Source organism: Podarcis cretensis (genome assembly GCF_951804945.1).
Source record: "Podarcis cretensis genome assembly, chromosome: 17".
NCBI lineage: Eukaryota > Metazoa > Chordata > Lepidosauria > Squamata > Lacertidae > Podarcis > Podarcis cretensis.
Genome location: NC_137187.1, coordinates 32,844,008 through 32,865,390, shown reverse-complemented (window position 1 = coordinate 32,865,390; position 21,383 = coordinate 32,844,008). Strand labels below are relative to the sequence as shown.

The following is a 21,383-nucleotide window of genomic DNA, read 5'->3' as shown; positions in this document are numbered from 1 at the left end:
CTCTTTCTGTTTCTAGCGGTGTTACTGTTAAAGGGGTGTTCCCTTATGTAAAGGTAAAGGTAAAGGTACCCCTGCCCGTACGGGCCAGTCTTGACAGACTCTGGGGTTGTGCGCCCATCTCACTTAAGAGGCCAGGGGCCAGCGCTGTCCGGAGACACTTCCGGGTCACGTGGCCAGCGTGACATCGCTGCTCTGGCGAGCCAGAGCTGCACACGGAAACGCCGTTTACCTTCCCGCTGGTAAGCGGTCCCTATTTATCTACTTGCACCCGGAAGTGCTTTCGAACTGCTAGGTTGGCAGGCGCTGGGACCGAGCAGCGGGAGCGCACCCCGCCGCAGGGATTCGAACCGCCGACCTTTCGATCGGCAAGTCCTAGGCGCTGAGGCTTTAACCCACAGCGCCACCTGCGTCCCTTGTTCCCTTATGTAGGCATGGCCAAACTTGGCCCTCCAGCTGTTTTGGGACTACAACTCCCATCATCCTTAGCTAACAGGACCAGTGGTCAGGGATGATGGGAATTGTAGTCCCAAAACAGCTGGAGGGCCAAGTTTGGCAATGTCCGCCTTATAGCAACTTGAGAGAGAGAAATCTGTAATATTGTCATAACTTTTTTTCCCTGCACAAAAAGTATGATTTTTAAAAGAGGAGCAAGATTAACTCAAGGAAAAACCTGAGTAACCTTTGGTAAGTTGCCGATCTCAGATCCTTTTGTCCTCGTCTTTATCTACTCAATGAAAGCAGAACATTGCTGAAATTTTAGCATTGATAAAAAGATTGCATATTAATTTGTAACCTTCAATAAGTTTATTGAAGTATGGAATGAATGAAGACATTCACACAGAAGATTCATAGGGGGACCATGGCTATTTTATAACATCACACCATATGCAAAGTCATGGGACACGGGTGGCGCTGTGGGTTAAACCACAGAGCCTAGGACTTGCCGATCAGAAGGTCAGCGGTTCGAATCCCCACGACGGGGTGAGCTCCTGTTGCTCGGTCCCTGCTCCTGCCAACCTAGCAGTTCGAAAGCACGTCAAAGTGCAAGTAGAGAAATAAGTACCGCTCCAGCGGGAAGGTAAATGGCATTTCTGTGTGTTGCTCTGGTTCGCCAGAAGCGGCTTAGTTATGCTGGCCACATGACCCGGAAACTGTATGCTGGCTCCCTCGGCCAGTAAAGCGAGATGAGCGCCGCAGTCCCAGAGTCGGCCACGACTGGACCTAATGGTCAGGGGTCCCTTTACCCTTTACCTTTATATGCAAAGTCAAAGCAGTTTCTCTCGAGCTCTTTTGGATGCGAACTTATCAGTTATATCATTAAAATCAGTAAGTTCCAGTTTATCATTTTCTATGCAGAGAATGTTTAGATCAGACAACTGATCTTGGGACATTGTTGACCATATATAATTCTTTAGTCTAAAAAACCATCGTTTGCCAGTACAGTTTGTAAGCTTTAAATGCAGGAACTATCTAAAAAATTGTTTCCACGTTTGGAAAAGCTGTCTGAATTTTCTCCTGGAATATTATTTGATACGTATCTTGGTGGCTGAAATTTTCTTTGTCAGAGCGAGCTTGTTTTACGAACTTTATTAAACGGTAAGTACATGCTTGTGTAATTGTTACATGGCCATAGACTCATGTCACCTGTTTAATGTTACTAAGCAACTGGGCCTAGATAGTAAAATCTGTCTGTTTTTAAAATCATTTTTGGCAAGAGGCTGAGGCTACCCTAGATTATGAGGTCTTGGGTGCAGCCTGCTCAGCCCATATGTAAATCCAGCACTGACCATCAGCGGCATAGCAAGGATTGCCCAGGCCCATGCAGAGGGGGCAAGGGATGGAGGGAAACTGACAATTTTGTACCCAGGACAACCGACTGTGTCTGTCCCCCCCATGCTACGCCACTGATGACCAGGGCAACAGGCACATTTTACTCTCATTTTGCTAGTGTAAAAGAGCTGTCAATGTGGTATCCAGTTGCCTGAAGTGTCACGTGGTTTCACTGAAGGCAATGCCACCTCCTGGGTGAGGGGCAGAGTAGGTGACGGTGGCTGCACCAATGGAAAGTGAAATGCCAAAATCCCCTCCCTTCATGTCTCATCTTTCATTCTGTCATTGTTGTGGCTCCCCCAGCAGCATCCTCTTGGCTTGGCACCCAGTGCAGGCAAGACAGTTGCGCCTCCCTAAATGTGCTGATTATTATTATTAATAATAATAAATTTATTATTTATACCCTGCCCATCTGGCTGGGCTTCCCCAGCCACTCTGGGCAGTTCCCAACAGAATATTAAAAACACGATAAAACATCAAACATAAAAAACTTCCCTAAACAGAGCTGCCATCAGATGTTTTCTAAAAGTCAGATAGTTGTTTATTTCCTTGAGATCTGGTGGGAGTGGGTGCCACTACCGAGAAGGCCCTCTGCCTGGTTCCCTGTAACCTCACTTCTCGCAGTGAGGGAACTGCCAGAAGGCCCTTGAAGCTGGACCTCAGTGTGGAGACGCTCCTTCAGGTATACAGGACTGAGGCTGTTTTGGACTTTATAGGTCAGCACCTTTAAATTTAAGCAAGAGCAGAAAGAAACACTCTCCCCCCCCCCATCCCCACCCTAACTGTTGTGGAAGAATCTGGGAAGGGAAACAACTTCCCTCATTTAAAAAGCTAACAAGCTTCTAATAGCCACTTTGGGCAATCGGCTTAAGCAGTGATTATGCTCCTGTGGTCTAGGGCTTATGTCTGCTGCAGCGGCGGCTAATCGGCTGCTCTCGAGTCTTAAGGAGCTGGCTCCAGGCTTTGGCAGCGGCTGAATAAAAGTGAATCGGCTCGCTGCGAGCTTTGCATTCTGCCTGCCCGCAGGCAACTTGGCTCTGAAGACTGGGGAACTGGCCTGCTCCCTGAGAGAAGGAAAGCCAGCCTGGACAGGCGAGGCCATTCATCTCTGCAGGGGATCAACAAGGGGCATACGGCTTTGCTGGCTTTGCTGGCAACTGCGTCCCTCACTGCTGCTCCTTAGCATAGCTCTCAAAAGCCCTTCCAGGAAGCTGTTCTGTGCAGAAGTCAGGAGACAAGCAGTGTGCCAGTCCGTCTGATGGGCAAGATGACCTGCAAATATATATATATATATATATATATATATATATATATATATATATATATATATTTGTGGCAGCAGCACAAGTTTCTGGGTGGGGTAAGAGTACAGGCAAGAAAGCCCTTTTTAAAAAAAAAGAAAGAAAAGAAATCAGAGGGTACTGTCGGCATCATCCCCTATTCTTTCAATTTATTGATATTCAAGGAAATGCAAAAATACATACCTATCACCAAGTATCGTTTTATAATATACTGAGACAGCTACTTAGTCTATAAGAAAACAGTCAGAAGGAAGAAAAGACAAGGAGAAACCTAACGAAAGAGAAAAAATGGAAAAGAAAGAAAAAATCTAAAAGATACAGAAGAAAAAATAGTAATAAAAGGACTTCTCTAACCTGCAGCTATATGTGATATTCATTCCTTAAGATCCAACCATTCTATCATCTATAAACCATTATTTTTTCAGTCTTCAAATCCAGATGATGGGCAGTTTAGAGGCAAAAGTGGGTGGGGACACACCTCCCATTTTTAAATGATCATAAACATCCGCCCCTTCCTCCCAAACCTTTAGGGAGATACTTTATTGAAAAGCATTCTGAAAGTGCACTGGATCACAAATTGGGGTGGCAACAAACGAGCAACCCCACCATCAGTAACACTACAACGGCAGCTTTCACACTGGCCAAGAAAGAACAAACGAAGTACTTTCAGTGTATTTAAATATTTATTAAACTCATTCACGATCTAGGGAAAGAACAACCCCCCCAAGGATTTTCATCAAGGAACAGTGAAGAAAACGCTTGATAAAATATAACTTAGTGCAACTGCAAGGACACAACCTCTCAATGGTCAGGTGTTCACCTGAATAGCTTCACAAAACTTGTGTAAGAATACCAGGTTCTCCCAGATGTTTTCCGGTGGCATTCGTGAACTAGGGGCTATATATGCATTTTGGTTTATTGCATTACGTTTTCCTGATTGTAATGCTAGCACTTCTGTCCCTTTTGCTAACACTCCTTTCACAATGCTGTACCTGTTGCGTTCAAGAACTGCAGCCTTTTGACCAATATGCCAAATTTCATTCACACCACTGAGTATGACACACTGAATGTCAACGGACAATGTCACTCCTACACATGAATGCTTCTTTCCCTCAATTCACCCATGAAAATGGTTGGAAAGAATTGTATGCTGGCTTAACTACCCCAAATCTCCTCACTTTAACACCTCTGATTTTCTAAGTTGTTGGGGTTGCGGATGGATGCCCCCTCAAGAAGTGATTAACACAGAAAAAAGCACTAAACTTCCCCTACACGCTGCTAGACTTCCAGAAGTGTCCTTTACATTGTGTGAAAGCTCAGCTATAATACATAACAGCCAGGGAAATGGAATAAACTGCTATGTGAATGCAGCCTTAAGACAGCTTCCCCCTGCTGTCCAGGGACTTGCAGCATCTCATGTTGACATCTAGAAAACGGAAACATGGATTGCTGTTCTTCACTATGCAGAAGCAGAATCTCAGGTGAGCTATTAAAGGGACTTTGCCTGGATTTTTTGCCTAGCCCAGCAAGGACTAAGCAGCGACTTATGCAAGCATGAAACAGGGGTTGTGCACCAAGGGGGAGAGGATCCTGCTGTTCCCTAAGCTCCAGGTTGCACTATTCTCTCCCCCCCACTTCTGTCCTTACAGAATTAAAAAGGTAAAGGACCCCTGGATGGATAGGTCCAGTCAAAGGCGACTATGGGGTGCAGCGCTCATCTCGCTTTCAGGCCGAGCAGCCAGCGTTTGTCCACAGACAGCTTTCCAGGTCATGTAGCCAGCATGACTAAACTGCTTCTCGGACACTGACGGAAGCCAGGGCTCACGGAAATGCTATTTACCTTCCCGCTGCAGCGGTACCTATTTATCTACTTGCACTGGTGTGCTTTCGAACTGCTAGGTTGGTAGGAGCTGGGACAGAGCAACAGGAGCTCACAGAGGGATTTGAAGCACCAACCTTCCGATTGGCAAGCCCAAGAGGCTCAGTGGTTCAGACCACAGCGCCATCCGCATTCCAATTACACAATGGAAGGTGTACTGAGCTTCTAACACAAACATCCTGAAGCTCAGGGAACATTTTTGACTTCATCAAATGTAACTCAATTGATATACAGCTGTGGGTTCTCCTACAGTGGTTTCTCCTATGCAAACGGCCCCAACAAGGAACCTGCTTGCCCCCTCAACCCTGCAGAGCCTAACAGCTTTGTATGCTATAGCAGGGGAGCACTAGACCAAAGGACCAGAGGCACAGCTTGTCATTTCTTTCTCAAAATCCCCAACTGCTTTTGTTCAAAGTAGCACCATTACTGCCCATTGTCTAGGAAAGTTGCTTCCTACTTTGGAATTTTCAAGGCAACCAGAAGCAGAAAAGGACCTACTGAATGATGCTCAGGTCTGGGCCACTGCTTTGACAAGATTCAGGCACTAAGCAAGAGGTTTCAGAGCTATTCCCATTTCTGTGATCTGTTGCTCTTTGATTTAAAGACAAAAGTATGAGAAAGACATTAAAGCAGCCATTAACAACCCAAAGGAAGTTGAGGACTCTTCATCAGCATGACAAATGAAAGGCACTCTTATGTGACAGCAGGGCAAATACATAGACTGACAGTGCTTTGTTATTTTCCCTTCTCAAAGTAAAACATACCCTTAAGGGTTTTTTTTTTTTGGGGGGGGTGTTCCCCTATACTACATCTTACTTCTACAAAAATCTATTCAGTGCTCATTTTAAGGCCCCCAAATTACTACAGCCAATGACATTAACACAATAAACCATTGGGGCAGGCAGCTGAGCATTTCATAGACATTTAGGCCATTGACACTTTTCTTTACAAATGAACACACACAATTCTATCAACCGGCTTGTGCTTTTAAAAATTCGACTGCTCCATGCAAGGTGGCTGACATGATATAGACATGAGCATCATTCACAATGCAACAGCAAAGGAGTAGGGGATGCAGCAAACGACAAAATCATCTCCAACTGCAATCGACCCATGCCAAATCAGCAAAAAACATGCTGCATGCCTGAAAGGGGTGGGGAATGATAAAAATCAGACTGTACCTAACTGGCAAGATTTGCGGACAGTGATGGGAAATATGCCCCCACCGCATTAAATAAGCGAATAAATATTGCAAAAGTTAATCCCCTTTTTGGCTGCAGTTTCCCCCCCCCCAAGCAAAAAAAAACATTTGGGCACTGCTGCTGAAAGCACCAGTAAGAGCAGCGATCAAGTACAATTCGCTCAAAGCATCTATGCAGTTGTGGAGATACGAAAAGCTTCATGGAGCAGTGGTTTGCTTGGAGTGAAACAAAACCGCAGTCCCTGGTTCAGACACCCATGTTCATGGCAAACCGCAAAGGTTTGGTTCACTATGACATGCAAAACGCTTACTTCAGATTGGGACCCAACTTTAGCTGATCCACCATCATATGCACCCATAACTGCAGAGAATCGGGGAATACCCCAACAGAGAGAGGTGGGATGATGGAATAAAGCCTAATCATCAACAACCATAAGAAAATAAACTTATAAATAAATAAGGCATGTATTTTATGAACATTATGTACATACAGAATGCAACGTTTTGTGCAAAGGAAATATATATCTCAAACATTATACATCATTTACATGCTCCACAATCAGAGGAAGTGGTTGGAATCTTTCACAGCTTCAGGTCAAAGGGGTTTTGAGTGCTTTTCCTTGGTATGTAGTGTGCTGTCCCCTCCGTCAAAGGAAGGGAACTAGATGTGTCAGGCCAAGAAAATAAAGTTGCCATTTGTTATCCTAGGATAGCAGGGTAAGTGGGTATTTTCTGCTTGTTCGTTACTGAGTTTAGGACGGACTGGAGCTGCGGCAGACATTTGGAATTTACACTGATTCTACTTCCTTGAAAATGTAAAGATCCTTCATTAGGTGAACGGTAGCTAGAGAACACACCATGAGCTCAAATTCAGCCCACCTTAGAACATGTGGCAACCTGGCGCTTCTATTCACAAAAGCTTAAAAAGCATCACATGCAATATATATATATATATATTTCAACTAAGGTGCAGAATCAGAGTTTAGTGCAACTCTAGAAGGGGGCTGGGAGTCCCATTTGGCGTTTGCCTTAGTTAAGAAGCCCTCCGTTAGTAAGAGAAGGGATAACAGTATACAAAATAAGGCAAAGCTAAGGGCAGGAAATTTGTAAAAAATATACCTGGCATAGAGAGATGCAGTGATAAGGCAACTGTAAACCTGTGACGAAGGTAGAAGACACAGGAGAATGGCTTCAATTCCTGCTTTCTTGGCCAGCACAATCTATTGCCCTTTGTCCACCTGCCAAAAGGCACAAAACGGACCAGCACCGAGCAAAACGCAACAACCCCCTTTTCCCCTCCCCAAAGTCAGCCTGCTTGTCTCATTGGTTCAGTTCTTCCCCCCCTCTCACCCTCCTGGCAACACGTGACAAGAGAGCCAAAAGAAAGGAATCAAGTGCAAATACAGAAAATGCAAGGTTACAAAGCTACACGGGTCGCAAAGAGAAACGAGAAGAAATCAAACGAAAGTGGCGGGGGAAGGCTGAGAGAGATCTAGCAGCTCAGGGCCCACAGAGGGATCCAGGACACCTCCACGTTGTCCTTCCTTTCTTTGGACGTTAAGAGGGCAAAAGTCACTGTTTCTTCTTTGCGGCACGGATGGCAAAATCCACTCTTTAAAATTTTCCCCAGTCTAGCTTGGGAGAAAGGGGCCCAGAGGCTCACGAAGGCAAGGCGAGTTCTCAGCAAAGGCTCATGTTCCCGATTCCCTTCCAAGCTTGCTTCATGCCAGCCTGTCAGGCCTTTGGAGAGAAAATTGCTAGGCACAACCGTCAGCTTGTGAAAAGGACCCCGAGACACCCAGGTGTGCATCCAGAGAACAGCCACTGCCTTTGTCAAGTTACCGTCCTTCACGTGCGTGAAAAAAATAGTAATAAGTGACCCTGCCCAGATTAAAAATGAGACTCAGAGGACAGCAGACCTATCAGTGCCGTGGCAGCACTGGATACAACAATAAATATATCGAAACATAAAAACTCAACAAAGTGGCCCTGGTTCGTCTGCTCTGTCCTGTAAAGACAGTTGCTGACCGACGTACAGTTTCTTCCTTTTAAAAAAGGGAAAGGTGAGGGGCTGAGGAAGGGAAAGGTCCATCGAGTCACTGGGGAAGTGGCGTCAGACGGCTGAGAGACAACGGAAGCCAGGGCGTGCGTGATCTCCCAGAAAAGCAGCAGCAAAAGTCTGGGGAGAGGCACTTGGAGGCGTTGAGGTGGGCTCACGCTGTGGTGTCGTCTTCCAGGCTGACCATTTGTCTCTGTTGGGGAAGAGAGATTGGAAAGGAAGTTACTCAAAGGGTTTAGCTAGGTGGAACAACCGTAGAAGCCAAAATGTCCCAATTAGGGATAAAAAGTGAGCCTGCCAGCCGATTGAGGAGAGAAACAGAAACCAACCTACTCAAGAAGACAGCGTTCAGTGTTTTGCGGTCTCTCAAAAGAGTCATCTTGTAGTAAGGTTAAAGCTTACTGGGAAATGATATACAGACGTACCTTGGAAGTCAATCGGAATCCGTTCCGGATATCTGTTTGACTTCCAGAATGTTTGGGAAACAAGGCGCGGCTTCTGATTGGCTGCAGGAAGCTCCTGCAGCCAATCGGAACCAGCGGAAGTCGTGCCGGACTTTCGAGTTCCAAATAAAATTCGAAAACCGGAACAATCCCTTCCGATCGGGAGCCAAAACGTTCAGCAACTAAGCCGTTTGATTTCTAAGGTATGACTGTACAATGAATTGAAAAGAGTGTTCAAAATAACTTTTATAAAAAAACAACAACCAGAAACAACTGTTGGGAGTTATAGGGACAGAACTACCTAAATTGTATAGAAATGTATTTATGTATGCTACTACAGCAGCAAGAATGCTACTTGCTTCAAAGTGGAAAAAAGCAGAAGTCCCAGTAAAGGAAGAATGGATACAAAAACTTATGGAATATGCAGAAATGGCGAAACTTACCAGAAGACTAAGAAATCAAGATAAAAAAATCTTTTTATAAAAGAATGGAAATGGCTTATTGAATATTTACAGATAAATTGTAAACAGATAAAAGCATTAGAAGGATTATTGTAATAACCTGCAGTTTCTTAAGAGTGTATATTTACAGTAGATAATTAAACAAGCAAGTTAAATGAATTTGGATATGCAGAAGGTATTTTAAAAAATAAATTTAAGGAACCGCAGAAAGAAGGGGAAGGAAGTTAAACTTTGAAATGTTAAGTTGATTGTAAAACTAATGAAATGTATAAACTTGAAAAGTATAAATTAAAAAGTTTTTTAAAAGGGCAGGGGGGGAAGGAGTCATCTTGCCAGACCCAGAAAATTCACATTATGGATTTATACAAACAATGAGCACTCGTGCTACTTTTGCACGAGACCTTTCCTGAAGGGCACTGTTCTTCCATGTTCTTCACTATTACCACGGTCAACCATGGCGGGAAGGAATGGGGGCAGGAGGGCTTCAGGAGAGGGGCAGGATGAGAATGACTTGGGACCCCCACTAATATCAAAGAACACAAAGCACCCACCAGCAGTACAGAAAACTGCAAAGTTCCCACCATTCTGAATGTCAGCTTACCGATGGGTATGTGTACCCCTCCTGGCTCCGACAGATGTGAACCTCGTCCTCTGTCGTTTTCTGATAGACAGGGTTGTCAAAATTGATGCTGTTGATGTTCCTCAGGCGCCAGTTCTTCCAAACAAGGAAACCCCCAAAGGAGATTAAACAAATCAGCACTGAAAAAAAGAAATCCCAGAAGGCAGGACGTTATTTTAAACCAACCTCTCCTAACTGCTCGGGAGACCACTGGGGACGATGGTGAATATAGCACTATCTATGTGCGTGGGGCTTTACAAAGAACGTATGACAGGCCTGTATCCCAAGAGGCTTACAATCTAAGTACGCTATACCGTATACGCACACCTGAGAAATTAAGGAAATTAATGAATAAAATATGCACCGTGACTTATTTGCTACACCAATACAGTCACACCTCACGTTACAGCTGCTTCAGGTAGCATTTTTTCGGGTTGCAGACTGCCGAAACCCGGAAGTACCGGAACAGGTTATTTCTGGGTTTTGGCGGTCACGCAATGTGCAGAAGCCCTAAATCGCGCTTTGCACATGTGCAGAAGCACCAAATTGCAACCCGTGCATGCGCAGACGTGGGTTGCGAACGTGCATCCCGCATGGATCAGGTTCGCAACCTGAGTGTCCACTGTATTATATTTAGTTCAAGAGCATCCCGAGAAGGACTACTGATTTGGGCTTCTGCCTTGCCCACAACTACAGTGGTGCCCCGCAAGACGAACGCCTCGCAAGACTGAAAACCTGCTAGACGAAAGGGTTTCCCATTTTGGAGGCGCTTCGCTAAATGAATTTCTCTATGGGGTTGCTTTGCAAGACGAAAAAATATTGCGAGTTCCCATGGGGTTTTTTCGCTCCCCCCCCCCCTTCCTAAGCCGCTAAGCTGCTTATCAGCTGTTCCGCTGATAAGCCGCTTAACAGCTGATCGCTAAAAGCCGCTAGACCGCTAATAGCGCTAATCCGGTAAGCTGTCAATGGGCTTGCTTCGCAAGACGAAAAAACCACTAGACGAAGAGAATCGCGGAACGGATTCTTTTCGTCTTGCGAGGCACAACTGTATTATTATTTATTACTATTCTTGTTACTATTACGATTACTATTACACTGATTGATTGAATTTATATACCACCCTATGGCAGGGTTCACAGAATAAAAACAAGATATAAAACCACAAAATAATAAAAATAAAAACAGCAAGCCACTACCTTCCCCCGACACACACACACACACACAAAAAAAACATTTTAAATCTGAAGAAGTGTGCATGCACATGAAAGCTTATACCAAGAACAAACTTAGTTGGTCTCTAAGGTGCTACTAGATAATTGTTTTAATTTTTTAATATATTTTGACATTTTAAAAGGGTATAGGATGTAAATCAGATCAACCCAAGGCCTGGTTAAAAAGGAACGCTTTTGCCTGGCGAGGAACTTACCCAGTGGTAGGACAATTGACAGCGCTGGGGGACCCCCTTGCCTTGCCCCGTCCGTTTCAGCAGCAATTCCGTTTCGCGCTGGGGAATAGAGGAAACTTAAAATTAAGCCCTCTCCAGTCTGGAATATTGCTAAAGATGCAGAGGGGAAGGAAGGGGCAACAGGAGAGGAGGAGGAGGAGGAGAAGGAGAAGAACTTGCACCCAACTTAAGTTTTCCTATGTGCACAGCACTTTGCACTTAGGTGCAAAGGAGCCATAACAAGAGTGTCACACACTCGGTGTAAGCTCTTACCTTGCTGGGACAGGGTGACCATCGGAGGCGTGGTACGCTCAGAGATGCCTGGGATGAGTTTGCTCAGAACGGTGGGGGCAGCGGCAGGCAGGCGTTCAGTTTCATGCCTGGGGGCACTGGTTGTGGCGAGCAGCCGGCCCAAAGGTGTGGTTCTTGAGGGAGGCTGCCGAGTTGTTGTGGCAGCAACGGAAGCAGGAGCCTCGGGAACAGTGTCTGGGTGGCGGAGACAACAACATATCAATTATCTCTCCAAATAAACACTTTTGCAGTCGTACCTTGGATCCCAAACGCCCTGAAACTCGGGACGTTTTGGCTCTTGAATGCCCCAAACCCGGAAGAGATTGTTCCGGTTTGTGAATGTTCTTTTGGAACCCGGAGCTCCCGGCAGCCAATCAGAAGCTGCGATTTAGTTTTCGAACATTTTGGAAGTTTAATGGACTTCCAGAAAGGATTCCGTTTAACTTTGAAGGTACGACTATACTCGTTTTGTGGAAAAGGGGGTACAGTCGTACCTTAAATATGCTTCAGGTCGAGTGTTTTCAGGTTACGCTCCGCGGCGACCCGGAAGTAACGGAATGCGTTACTTCCAGGTTTCGCCGCTCACGCAGACGCTCAAAGTGGCGTCACGTGCATGCGCAAAAGCAGAGAATTGCGACGACGCAGGTTGCGTTCGCTTCAGGATGTGAACGGGGCTCCAGAACGGATGCTGTTCACATCCAGAGGCACCACTGTAGTGTCTGTCTCTCTCTCTCTCTCTCTCTCTCTCTCTCTCTCTCTCTCACACACACACACACACACACACTGAGTTTGTACCCCAGCTGCCAGCTGCTCACTGCACAAAGGCTCGCTTCACCCATTTTGCCTGCTTACCTGTGCTGCAACTTCTCATGTCTGCGGCCAGGTGCATGCCATCAGGACAGGCACAGGTGTACTTGGCGGAGTGAACAGTGATTTGCGGGGCAGGGAGACAGAGGTATTGGCAGCCTCCATTGGGAGTTCCGTTCTTCTCACACCAGTTGACACCTGTTAAAGGGGGGGGGGAGAAGTTGTACAAAGGAGACTCAGGATGGCACAAGTGCCTGCGCAAGTCTTCACCTTCACGAACACAGGAGGAATTCAAGGGGAGCCAGAGGTTATCCTCACTGAATGGCATCTCAGATTGTCAGGCAGCAGAGGAACCAACCCCCCACGGCAGGTGGCCAGGAATGGACAAGACAAGGAAAAGCCCTTACCATATGCTTTAATTCAATATAACCTTGTTCAAAACCTTGATTTAAAAATGCCCTAGAACTTTCAGATATATATAATGCCAGGGTGCCCTCAACAACTTGTGAAAGGCAGATGGGGCAGATATTCAGCTGTCACTCCCCTAGTGCTTCTTCTTCTTCTTCCTCTTCTTCCTCCTCCTCTCCCATTATCTCCCAGCTTCCCCCTCATCTGCCTCTGAGCTGAGACCTCCCTCAAACCCGTTGTAATTCTGAACTGTTCCCTTCTCTGGAAGGGTCAGGCTGGGGAGGCGGCCTCCACCGGTCCTCCTCTGGCCAGTCCGTGACACAAACACTGCACCTTCCCACCCAGTGGGAGTCCTCCAAGACAGAGCAAAAACCACCACTGCTAATAGCGATGGGGGGGGGCTGTCTAAAGCAGCAGTTCTCAACCTGTGGGTCCCCAGATGTTGTTGGACTACAACTCCCATCATCCCTGAGCTCTGGCCTTGCTAGCTAGGGGTGATGGGAGTTGTAGTCCAACGACATCTGGGGACCCACAGGTTGAGAAAGGCTGGTCTAAAAGGCTCTCTTTTTTGGCAGATGAGAGGAGATGGAGTGAAGCTGGCCAAGGGCTGGAGGTAGATGCTGCCACCCAGGAAGGAATAGAGAAAGACCGCTTAAATAGCCCTGCCTTCTGCAGGAAGTGGAAGAAAAAGCCCGTACATGGCTGTTCTCCTCCGCTGCAGGAAAATAGGGGGTTTCCCTGGCGGCAGAGTGCAGCGTGCTAAATTGCTTATTGTCGGCACAAGCGCTGCCCTCACCTGACAGTCCAAAAAGCACAAGGCGAAAGAAAAAAAAAGAGAAAAAACGCATTTAGGGATGCAACAGCAGGAAGGCGGTCATGATCAAATACCTTTTGGCTGCCGTACAGAATGAAACAACGTCAGGTCCTGGGGTGAATACAGGTCCCCTGCCACCTTGACGATATCGGAGCCGGTCAGGCGGTTGGCGCTGAAAATTGCTTCGTTCATGACATCTGTCCAGAACACTTTATCCTGGGTGAAGATTCAGTGATTTGTTTTTAAATGGATTTTTTTAGTTTTCAACAGTAATACTGTGAACATAACCCCCCCCCCAAAAAAAAAACACACCATGCAAAGCAACACATGGGAAACATATGGCTTGCCAACTCAAAAAGTAACACTAAGATACATGCACAATAGGTTCACAGATTAATTAGTCCTCTCCATAGAGATGCATGCACTACAGGGGGATGTAGTAACTGTGCCGCCTTATTGATGTGATCAATAAACAAAGACCACATGTCCAAAATGAGGCCATTTCTGAATCTGCCTCACCTCAAAGACTGTGATGGCAAAAGGATGAGCCAGCTTGTCCTCATTCACAAGGATGGTCTTTCTGTTTCTCCCATTCACATCTATGCTGGAGATGGAGTGGAGCTTCGAGTCTACCCAGTAGAGGCGCTGGTTGGCCAAATCTAAAGACAGAAGGTGTCAGAAGTGTCACATGACCAGAGGAACACACCCTTCCATTCATATGAAAGGGAGCAAGCCAAGCATAAAGGTAGTTCAGAACAGAGAACATGACACACTGGCCAAGAGGCGTTGTAAGTTAGCGCTGCATCCCCAAACGTCTTTGATACTTGCAACAAACTACAGCATACAGCTTTCAGATGAGAAGGGTTCCCTCCAAATCAGACTGCTCTGCTTTATTTAGACCCAAGGGCCAGCCCATTCCCAAAAAGATGTTCTTGGCTTTTGGTCCACTGGATTTCAGAAACATTTTATCCTAACAATTTCTCAAGAGCGCTTTTGGTTACTTGCCATTGTTCAGAACTCTGCCCCTCAAAAGCCAGGCCTACAAGGGGAAAATGGGTGATTATCTGCACTCAAAAACCTAACTGATCACCATTATGACCTTTACTTTTAACAACTATATACAGTGGCACCTCAGGTTAAGAACTTAATTCGTTCTGGAGGTCTGTTCTTAACCTGAGGTACCACTTTAGCTAATGGGGCCTCCCACTGCCGCCGCCACGCAATTTCTGTTCTCACCCTGAAGTGAAGTTCTTAACCCAAGGTACTATTTCTGGGTTACTGGAGTCTGTAATCTGAAGTGTCTGTAACCCAAGGTACCACTGTACTTAAATGGAAATTCTCACTGCACCTTTTCTCCTCATGCATGACCCCCCAAAATGTTTGTGAATCCAACTCAGGAGCTTCAGATATTCTTAGGATCGGAGGTCCATCTCCCCCCCCCCCCCCGCCCTTCTAAATATGCTAAGCCTTGCCTGGCCCTTGTGTTTGCGAATGCGCTCCCTAACTCCATCACTACAACTGAGTCAGGGAGGATGACAGCACCGCCTAGCAGTGGGATGCTAATCCAGCTGCAAATGGGTTGCCTAAGAGAGCAAACTTTGTAGCAGCACAGAAGCAGGAAGAGAGATCAGTCTCAAACAAGCCCCACATTTGAACAACAAAGCAAGTCCCTTTGGATCATGAGTCAACAGAGCCTCGTCTTCCTCCAGCCTGCTCTTCTTATTCTCTTCCCTGAGCTATGCAGAGCTTACCTAGAGTTATTCCGTTAGGCCAAAGAATGCCTTCTTTCACCAGGGGAAAGCTGTCCACCCCATTCAGACCACTTTTGGCAATTTTCGCAGACGTTCCCCAGTCAGCCCAGTACATAAACCTAACATGAGGAAAGGGAGAAACAAACACACAATTTAAGCCAACTCTCACAGAGCAACATTGTCCTTGGGGGAGTTGACCCTAAGCCCCTCCTCCTCCTCAATGGACAGCAAACCTGGCAAAGGCTCTCACCCTCTTTTTTAAATACAAATTTATTGGGTTTTTCAAATTAACATTTTACAGAGATATATCAAACATAATAAAAACAAGATTCCTAGGAATCTTCTGGACTTCCATCCTCCCCTTTGTAGGTTCTGTTATTAATCATTTCCTCCCACATCTTTTATAATACTCCAAATCCTTTACTTCTTCCATTATGTCCAGAATTCACCCTTATAAACTACAAGTGTTATTCCAATCCTACAAACGATTTTAACTGTTTACAATGGCCTTTAAGGTAAGTTGTAAATTTTCCCTGTTCCTTATTAAAATTTTGGTCCTCCTGATTTCTAACTCTTCCGGTCATTTAAGCCATTTCAGAATAGTCCATCAACTTCATCTGCCATTCTTCTCTGATAGGGACTTTTATCTTCTTTCCATCTCTGGGCCAGTAACATCCATGCAGCCATGGTTGCATGCTTAGACTATGCATGTAGACAAAGCCCCTCTCTTGTCCCAAAATGCCGTGCTCCTTTTGACCATGGAAAGCCTCTTAAGGAAGCCACAGCCAGCACTATTCTTTTAAAGTCAACACTACCCTAAAACGCTGTCAGATCCACAGAGCTATCTTTGTATAGCCAGGCCACTGGCCCATCCAGTTCGGCGCTGTCTGTGTTAGGCATGGGGACCTGGGGAGTCCTCCAGATGTTACTGGATTCCCCAAATCTCATCAGCCCGAGACAGCATGGCTAAGAACCAAATAGTTGTAGACTTGTAACATCTGCAGAGCCAAAGGTTTGCCATCCTTTCTCTAAAACCCTGGGCAGTGAAAACAGGAGTCTTTTCTCAGTCTAATCTGGAGATGCCAAGGATTGGATCTGGGATTTTTTGCATGCAAAGAACGTACATTGACCATTCCCCCTTACTAATCCACTGCTGAGGTCCCATCTCAAAGGTCAGCCTCATTCACACATATCTTTTGCCTCTCACTAGGGCATGTCCCTAGAAACAAGAGCCCAGTTCCTCAACAGACTGGCAAATCCCCGCAGCATTTAAGGCAGAACATACCCGTGGACTGGATCCACCACGATGGCACACGGCTTGGCTTCAACTTCCTTGATCAGGGTCCTCCTCCTCAAGCCTTCACTGCTGGCCACAGAGATCGTGCCCAGGGCAGAGTCAGCCCAGTAGATGTTGCTGTGCACCCAGTCCACAGCGAGGCCATCTGGGTATTTGATCCCGCTGTCAATCACGGTGACATGGTGGGAGTGGTTGTCTGCTTTGTCTATTGGAGTGCTGGAGGCATCACAAAGAAACAAAGAATCCCCATTGAAATGAAGGAAGGAGAGAGACGGGGTCATACATCATGGGCTGCAGGATACCATACAGGACTGGTTTTCTCCAAGTAGTTGTGTTTTGGATCACATCTGTGCCCAGATGCGATTTAAAACGCAAATACTACTGAGCCCTGCCAGTTCCTGCCCGCAGTGCACACATTTCATCTATTTTTACCTGTATATTTTTTTCTGAGAGCTGTCAGACCAGTAGAGTTTGTTGTTGGCTATTTCCATATCTAAAGCCACCGCGTTTTTGAGACGGGGGATGAGGCTGCTGTACTCGCTGCGGTCGAGAGTCATCTTCCTGACCTCGTGGCGATTGGTGAAGAAGAGATATGCAATGGTGCCTGGGGAAAGGAGCAAGAAAAGGGATATTGGGAACTCTGTGGCTTTTAAACCTTCTCTCTCAGCTTCCAGAAAGCAACTAAGCAGATCAAAAGGTCTCCCGGAAGAATTATTACAATTCAATAAGTGGATTTTCCCAGCATCCAAAGTGCACTAAATAAATAGTTGTTTACTACACATTCCAACTGTCCATGCACTCGTCATTTCACAAGTCAGGGTGGATGAAGATTTTTTTTTATTGGATTTTTTTTATTTAAATCAGATTTTTTAAAATTTAAATAGGATTTTTAAAATAAAATGCTTTTGGAGGAAAAATCTTTCCAAAGATAGTTTTCTATTTAAGTTACATTATAGTCCAAAGGCTATTCATCAGGAAATTAGGATTTGTTTTAAGGTTTTCATGTGTGCTAAAACTAGTCTAAGGTGTGTGGGTTGTGTTTTTTTTAAAAAAAATGTTTAACTACATCAGTTAACAAACATGGATACATATGCTATAATGTTATTGTTTTAGTTAAATAAATTGTATAAATTGTTATTAAGAAATTGATTGTTTTTCTCCTGCCAATAAAGTACAGCATAAAAGTTGACCAAATATAAACAGTTAACTTACTAAACTTCACAATAATTTCATAATTATCTGTCTATGTACGGTATTTCTAACAGTAATGTTTGTCAGTAATGTTTGATATAACTGTAAAAACTACTCTGAAAATTTATTATTCCAAAAATGAAACCTTCATCTGGTTGTGAATATTAAGATTATACCAGCAAGAATGTCTTTCTGTAAAAAAAGATTTAAATCAAGTCTTACTGACTAGTGATTTACATCAACTTGATTTAAATCAAACCCACCTTGTCACAAGTTAAAAAAGCATCTTACACTATAATGGACCTAATAAAAAGGAAGTGGGGAGGAAAAGAAGTAAATTCAGGTCCCCAATATTACATTAAAAAGGAAGGAACTGCAAAAACAAGTTTCTGGGGCTGGATGTATTCCCAGGGGAAGGATGGCTCCTGCAGGTACCCTAACTTTTTTACCACCACCCTGCAATGGTTACAGTAATACTCTAGAGTAGAACATGCCCAAGACTTACCAATGGCTTTGCAGGCCTTCGTGGTAGGGTCAATCTGATAGCCTTCATTACATTCACACTTATAGCTTCCTTTCAAGTTCACACAGATTTGGCTACAGGTATCAGGGTTGAGACACTCATCGATATCTAGGAAAATCAAGAGGATGATACTCATCGCCTGAAGTCAGTAACGTACGACAATACATTTGCTCCCCGAGGCTCAAGTAAGTTTTCTCTACTGCGGCCAACCTGCTACTTGCCTGGAACCTCCCAAACAAAGAGGAGCAGGAAGTATCCCATAATGGTCTTGGACTTTGAACTACTCAGATTTTTCCCACAGTGGCCACCACAAGAAGCATCAGCCTACAGTTCCATGACCAGGTCTATGGGATTCAACTTGACAAAGGGGCAAATAAACATTTTATAGAACAGCTCGGGGAATCAAGTGACCGAGTTTGTTGCCTATGTGTAAGGGAAGAAAGGCACATTTGATTGTATCTTGCCTGCCTTTTTCTTACGGAGATGGGACAACGCAAGGCTTCGCCAACGGCATGCTCATCTACAACTTCAGAAGCCACAATCGCAGACATCCTTTCGGAAAGGCCAAATTTTTCAACCTGGGACTGTGGCCTCAGCTGGATGGACTTGGCCAGATCACCAAGCCTTGCTTTTCCCAAAGAAAACATATAACGAGAAACATAGTAACCTCCCTGACTCCCATTAACTTTCAACCAGATATGAATTACCGTATTTTTCCGTGTATAAGATGCCTCCAAGTATAAGACACGCCCTATTTGGGGGGACTCCAAATTAAGAAAACACTCCTCAGCACTACCCGTGTATAAGACAAGCCCCAATTTTAAACCTTATTGTTTGGTAAAAAAACAACAACCCTAGTCTTATACACGGAAAAATACAGTAATTAGAGGTGCATTAAGAAAGTTTTGTGTTGTGGAAAGAGGAAGAAAACTTTCCCATTTACCTTCACATTTTCTTTGGTTAATCAGCTGGAATCCTTCAGGGCATAAACACTCGTACCCAATTTTGAGATCGTTGCATATGTGGGAGCAACCACCCTTATTATCCAAACATTCATTTGTTCCTGGAAGGGGATAACAAAGAGCTTATAATGATGCTATTCTTAGTGAATGAATGAATGAATGAATGAATCTTTATTTGTGTCAGCCATCTGCCATAGCAAGAAAACAACAATACAATATACAAAGAATAGAAATAAAAAGTCAATGATGGAAAATACATTTTGGGGTTTTGAATCAATCGTCAAATACTGGATCTTATTCTGATTGCCCCAGCTAAAAACCTTGCAACCTTTGCTGTCATCTGCTCATCTTGATCCGCCAAGAGAAAGACACTGTGGCAGTGGCTGGGCGACCCAGAAAGGACAATAAAAGAGGGGTGATAATCTCATTCCTCAAGTCTTTATAAAGAGTGCAAACCAGAAGGGACTTGGGACTGCCATCTCCACAGGGACATAAGTGTTTTTCGTGTGGAATCTGTTGGAATCGTCCCTCTAATATTCTTAGAGAAATTGCTTACGCTCCTAACGAGACTTGTATAAAACAAAGAATATTGAGTCCCCTCCACCCCACAAAAAGAAGAGAGTGATCAAATAATGTCATTTACACAAAGGCCTCCCATCAGTGAGCATTTACGCTGGGTTAGGTAGGGTGGACCTTGTATACTGCAAGAACTTCAAGTTATTACAAATTCAAATAAAATGTGTATGGATTATTTAAAAAAAAATGATTGATATTATTGTTTCTAATTTGCATTTTATTTAACAGTTATACTCAGTTGATCGCATGAGATGTTGTGAATCACTTTGGGCACAATTTTGAGGAAAAGTGGGGTGCAAATAAACACACGATGATAAGTGTCAAAGACCAATGAAGAAGATTGCATTGCAAATTTTGCTTCTGCCATGAGCTTGCCGGCGGTGGATGGGGAAAGCCATCACATCTAAAATATAGGGCTTGTAATAGGCTTGTGGTGAGGATTTCTGGCGTGAAGCACGTACATTTTGCAATCGTGTCCCCATTTTCAGGGAGCTGCACCTCTGTGCTCAGCCTGGCAATTCCATGCTGTCTCTTGCAGAAATAGGAGCTCTAGAACTTCAAGTTGCTTGAGATGTGCTACACTGGTCTTTCAACTTGGGGCTTCCCATTGGGATCCTCCTGCAGATTTAAAAAACTGCTGGGAAGGATGAAGATTACCCTATCAGTGGCAACTTAGCAATTCATCACAAGAACTATTGCAGTGGGGAAAGCTTCTTTACAGCATCAAGATACAGAAGCTCTCCAAGGATAGGCAAATCTGAACTGGCAACACCAAAGAATGCAGCTGTCTCAGTGCTGGCACAAGTTGATCCTTTATTGTGGCATGGAGGAAAAAAGCCTCTGGGTTTTTGACTCACAAAACAACTTCACTTCCACCTCTCGTGCTTTCTAATAAACTTGGGTTTAATCTGTTTCCACAAGATAATGAGCTACGTACGGGCTCATATCAGCTCCTGCTATTCATTACTGCAGCAGGGAACCAGTTAACAGACCACAGCTGAATCTAGACATTTATTTTAAAAAATGCTGCAAAGATGTCTTTTTTAAAAAATAGAGAGAATTTGCCCTTAGCTCACCATCGCTATCTAGTGTCACATTTGTATAATGCACTTAAAAAAGTAAAGGACCCCTGGATGGTTAAGTCCAGTTAAAGGCGACTATGGGGTTGCGGCGCTCATCTTGCTTTCAGGCTGAGGGAGCTGGCGTTTGCCTGCAGACAGCTTTCCGGGTCATGTGGCCAGCAGGACTAAACTGCTTCTGGTGCAACCGAACACCGTGATGGAAACCAGAGCGTACAGAAACACCTTTACCTTCCTGCCACAGTGGTACCTATTTATCTACTTGCGTTGATATGCTTTTGAACTGCTAGGTTGGCAGGAGCTGGGACAGAGCAACGAGAGCTCACTCTGTCGTGGGGATTTGAACTGCCTACCTTCTGATCGGCAAAGCCCAAGAGGCTCAGTGGTTTAGACCACAGTGCCAACCACATCCCACATAATTTGCAGTTGTATAGCCAAGTCCCAGGT

The 21,383-nt window shown here is 44.8% G+C and overlaps 1 protein-coding gene across 1 annotated transcript in view; it reads right to left on the bottom strand.

Annotated features, from left to right (window-relative positions):
* Positions 1 to 6,657: 6,657 nt before the first annotated feature.
* Positions 6,658 to 21,383, bottom strand: part of LDLR (low density lipoprotein receptor) — a 32,227-nt gene continuing 17,501 nt past the window's right edge. The window contains exons 7-18 of the mRNA XM_079959263.1: positions 19,263 to 19,382; positions 18,302 to 18,427; positions 17,038 to 17,209; positions 16,594 to 16,821; positions 15,309 to 15,427; positions 14,077 to 14,216; positions 13,632 to 13,773; positions 12,381 to 12,533; positions 11,511 to 11,723; positions 11,220 to 11,297; positions 9,776 to 9,933; positions 6,658 to 8,463 (exon numbers count right to left, since the gene is read on the bottom strand). Coding sequence (XP_079815389.1) covers positions 8,425 to 8,463; positions 9,776 to 9,933; positions 11,220 to 11,297; positions 11,511 to 11,723; positions 12,381 to 12,533; positions 13,632 to 13,773; positions 14,077 to 14,216; positions 15,309 to 15,427; positions 16,594 to 16,821; positions 17,038 to 17,209; positions 18,302 to 18,427; positions 19,263 to 19,382 — 1,688 coding nt within the window. The 3' untranslated portion in view covers positions 6,658 to 8,424. The remainder of the gene's footprint in view (positions 8,464 to 9,775; positions 9,934 to 11,219; positions 11,298 to 11,510; positions 11,724 to 12,380; positions 12,534 to 13,631; positions 13,774 to 14,076; positions 14,217 to 15,308; positions 15,428 to 16,593; positions 16,822 to 17,037; positions 17,210 to 18,301; positions 18,428 to 19,262; positions 19,383 to 21,383) is intronic.